This window comes from Olea europaea, chromosome 11 (genome assembly GCF_002742605.1).
Source record: "Olea europaea var. sylvestris chromosome 11, O_europaea_v1, whole genome shotgun sequence".
In the NCBI taxonomy this organism is placed as follows: domain Eukaryota; kingdom Viridiplantae; phylum Streptophyta; class Magnoliopsida; order Lamiales; family Oleaceae; genus Olea; species Olea europaea.
This window is the reverse complement of record NC_036247.1, coordinates 5,022,503-5,026,564: the sequence shown is the minus strand read 5'-3', so window position 1 is coordinate 5,026,564 and position 4,062 is coordinate 5,022,503. Positions and strand designations below refer to the sequence as shown.

At 35.9% G+C, this 4,062-nt stretch overlaps 1 protein-coding gene across 4 annotated transcripts; it reads left to right on the top strand.

Moving 5' to 3' along the window:
* The first annotated feature begins 845 nt into the window (after positions 1-845).
* Positions 846-4,050, top strand: LOC111403086 (UPF0496 protein At3g19330-like). 4 transcript variants are annotated; one of them, XM_023031454.1, is made up of 3 exons: positions 846-1,138; positions 2,685-2,814; positions 2,899-4,050. In XM_023031454.1, exons 2-3 carry the CDS (start codon positions 2,742-2,744, stop codon positions 3,981-3,983), a joined length of 1,158 nt encoding a protein of 385 aa, XP_022887222.1. In that variant the 5' UTR covers positions 846-1,138; positions 2,685-2,741; the 3' UTR covers positions 3,984-4,050. The 4 variants fall into 4 exon arrangements, with proteins under 4 accessions (XP_022887222.1, XP_022887224.1, XP_022887225.1 ...); XM_023031456.1 differs by having other exon boundaries at positions 965-1,052; XM_023031457.1 differs by lacking the exon at positions 846-1,138 and adding an exon at positions 1,216-2,027.
* Positions 4,051-4,062: the final 12 nt, after the last annotated feature.

The following is a 4,062-nucleotide window of genomic DNA, read 5'->3' as shown; positions in this document are numbered from 1 at the left end:
AATTATAATGTTTCCTCACATAGGCAAATTGTGAAGGTGTTAAACTCGCGATTAAAAATAAATCTGGCCTATACCCACAAAAGATAGTACTGAAGACCAGAATGAAATAATTAAAAGTCAAATTCTATTGGATAGATTTTTTTTTTTTATTTTTTTTTGTGCTATAATTGTTTTAGGTGGGATTTATTTGTACTTTTTGAAAAGTTATGGAAATAAATTTGTGATTTTTCCAGTTTTTCTTTTTTCTTTTACTGTTTTCTTTGATTTTTATTTATTTAAATAGAAGGAAAATTCATCATCTAATTGCCAAAATAGAGATAATGGCGAGTTTTGCTATATAATTAAAAGGTTGAGGATGGATTATGTTTAGAAAAGGTTAAGGTTTGATTTGTTACATTTTGTAAAGATTGAGGACGAAAGCACAAATTTTCCTAATTTTCAATACAACTCATCCAATCCGAACGGACTAATTCTGTCCAATTTTGGTAAAATTGTTACAACCATATCATTGTCAATAGAAAAACTTTGAGGATGGTTGGTGGGGATTAAAATTAAATTTTTTATAAAAGTTTTTGAAATGTGTGGTTAAAAAGTTATGAATTACATAAAATATGTGGTTTAAATTAATATTGACTTTGAATTGAGATTTTAATCCAAAACAAATAAACTCTTTATTTGAACGATAATTATAGGGATGAGTTAAAGCATTTTGTAAGAGTTAAGGACCCCTGCGGATATTTATCCTAATTTTATTCCCTTTTCTTTTTCCCAATTTTCAACCTTTCTTTTCTTCGAAGAATCTACGTTCAGATATCTGACTTTTCTCGCTCACACGCACACAAGAATAGTAGAAGAAAGACAGAGATGGTCCTGTCGTCTCTCCCAACAACTCCAAAGCAGCTTACCCTAACAATTTGCGGCGTGTTGACCGGTGCCACCCTACTTGCAGTCGCTGCCCATCTTTCCTTCGCCAACATCGGTCCTCAACAGGCCCGAGCCCAGGCCCGAAAAGACTTCCTCAAAGCTTATCTCAGAAAGCTCCTCGAAGATTAGTAATTAATATTCATCATTCACTTTACTATATAGACATATACATAAAGCTTGCTATCCATTTCACTTTCAAGATTAATTTCTCAAGGTAACCAGCGTAAATGTTCTCTTTCCTTTTTCCAGTATGCATAGGTTTCGTGGGTTAATACAAATTAATTGCAAGTTGAAACCATTTTTTTACCATGTTTTTCTTTCTGTGTGCCTTAATTGTCTCTAATTGTTCAGACTTGGTTTCTTGCTTATGCGAGTTTTGTATATGATCTTCGATTAATTTCTAATCGTTATTAGTTCTCATTTTTCTACATTATTAGGGCTTTTGGTGGGGATTGCCTGGGTGGGGTGGCCTTAGTTTCTAATATTAGGTCATAAATGATGCAATTGTTCATGTACATGTTCAATTGAGCTGTTAAGAAAATTTAATACTCTGGGAAGTTTAATGTTTTAATTCTGAATTAAGATTTTACTATATTGGGATTCTGATCAAGTATTGAAACAGTTGGGATTTTAATGAATCTTGAACTTGTTCCTGAACTGTTATTATCTGCTACATAACTTGGAGATTATTATTAAAATTTGGATGTGTGATTGATATGTATATTGTGCATGGAGGGGAAGGTATTACTTGACCTTAATGCCAATTTCTAGATGGTGTTAGAGAGGCACTGTTTTAATTATGTCATTACAGTCTATGATTTGCTAGGTTTTGAAGAGGAAGAGAAACTAGATGTCAATATATATATATAGATTTTGTTGTTAAATACCTTATCAATACTTTATTATTCTCATTTATCATATTGACATTCGAAATCCTGATATTTATTATTCCCATTTGATGTTCTCTAAAACTTTGATCCTAATTTTTGGAGATTAATATGTTGAGAATTATACAGTTATTAGCATTCAGAGTGCTACCAATCTGTCGAAGTTGGGCACCTTTTAAGGTGGCATGGACTTTTCTATGTGCTGTTGGGATCTAGGTTCATAACACTTTAACCCCCTTCTCCATTTTGCTAATTCTTAAACTCATAAAAATAAATTAATTAAATCTAGATAACTTTTCTGTTTGTCTTTGCACCATTACCTCCTATGTCACTGAGCAGAAACTTACAATCCTTATCTAGTGGCCTGGGTTTACTTGTTGGCTCATAAGTTGTATTCAGAGTTTTTCTTGTCTAATATAGATTAGAGTGATTTATTTCCCTTTGTTGAATTCTGCTAGAAGTAATCAGCAAGACAGTTTGCAGAGTTAAGTGAGCAAAACATTGAGAATTATCTGAATGATTAAAGGATAACTCTTTTATTCATTTCTTACACATGCAAAGATTAATCTAGCTTGAAAGATGGAACTAGTTGTTTGATTGTTGCTCATATGAACAAGTACTTGGCTGAGCTTTATGTTAGTTGATAGAATCTTTTCGCATTTGCTTTAATGTAAATAATGTTTTGGATGTTCTGTTGATGTAAACTATCATAGATGGTATTTTCTTGTAGTTGAGGTATCTCAAAACAACACCAACTTTTAATTTAATCATTCTTGTTATTTTGCTCAATGTTTAATTGAAGATCAGTTGAAGCTTGAATTTTTCTTTCTTGATTGTGCGCGTGATATTTCTAATTGAACTACTGAATGCCAGTCTGTTATCAAGAGATGATTTTTGGTTGCTGGCCACAACATCAAAGGACAGGGCTCAATGATGTCTTGCCTGAGGCCATTGCCTTCAACATCAACAACAAATAATTATATTTCATCCCCTGCTTCACAAGGTACAGTTCTAAACTGTTCCTTCACACATTGTGCTATTCGCTCTTCTGTCATTTTTATGTTTGATTGTGTTAAGTATATTGCAGAATTTTCTCATTCTGTGGGGAATACACCAACATCGAGTTCCCAAATCTCTCCCACAGTTAACCTCACTCAAGAATACAGGTATGCAGTCGAAACGAATTCTTTTGGTGAGATTCGGAATGTGATTCACCAAGATAGCTCTTTAGACCAATATATAGACCTAGAGCAAGCGGACTTCTCTCAGGAATCACAGCTATTGGAAAAGGTTCTTCAACCAAACCGTGAGTCTATCCAAGATGCACTTTCGCATATTACACCGAATACTCCTACCAAACTCGTTGATACCTACTTTCAACATAGTGAGCATACTTGCCTTTTGTGCCTGCACCTGTACCAGGGAGTCCACCGTGCTCGTCTACTCTATACCCCTCTCAGTAACCTTCTTGATGACCTTCCCCTAGAGTTTGACTTAGATTCATATTCCATTTCTGATTCCCAGTGCAACTGGGCATTTGACATCTTTCTCCGATTTGACAGCCTCGATAACCCCTTCCTTTCTTCTGGCTCTCACAACTTCGATGATATGCGTCAATGCTTCACCCAACTCAGACAACAACTTGGCCACAGGCTCAAAAAGTCAAACTCTAGGGTTCATGTCCTCCGGCGTACCTCCACAGGCTGCGCCGTATGTTTAATCGCAGCCACTGTTGGAGTGGCCATATCAGCTGTTGTCTTAGCTACTCATGCCCTAGTTGCCCTAGTTGCCATCCCTATATGCCCTACAATCCTTCTTTCCAATATGTCTAAGAAAGAAAAGGCCCATCTAGCTCAACTTGATGCTGCGGCACAGGGTGCTTATGTCCTTCATAAACACCTAGACACTATTGATCGTCTTGTGGCTCGTTTGTGCACCACAATTGAGAATGACAAGCTTCTTATTCGCCTTGGATTATCAAGGCGGCCGGACAGGCATGCCATTCAGGAGGTACTGAAGCAGCTTCAAAGAAACCGTTCCAGTTTTGAGCAACAGCTGATGGATCTCGAGGAACATTTGTTGCTTTGTTTTCTTGCAATAAATCGGGCCAGATCACTCCTTCTCAAAGAGATCCTTCTCCATAATTCATTAATCACAAATACTTCTGGCTAGATAAGTATTGTTTTGTATGAGAATCTTTATAAGACCCAAATGGTTTAGCGCTAGCTCTCTCTCTCTCTCTCTCTCTCTC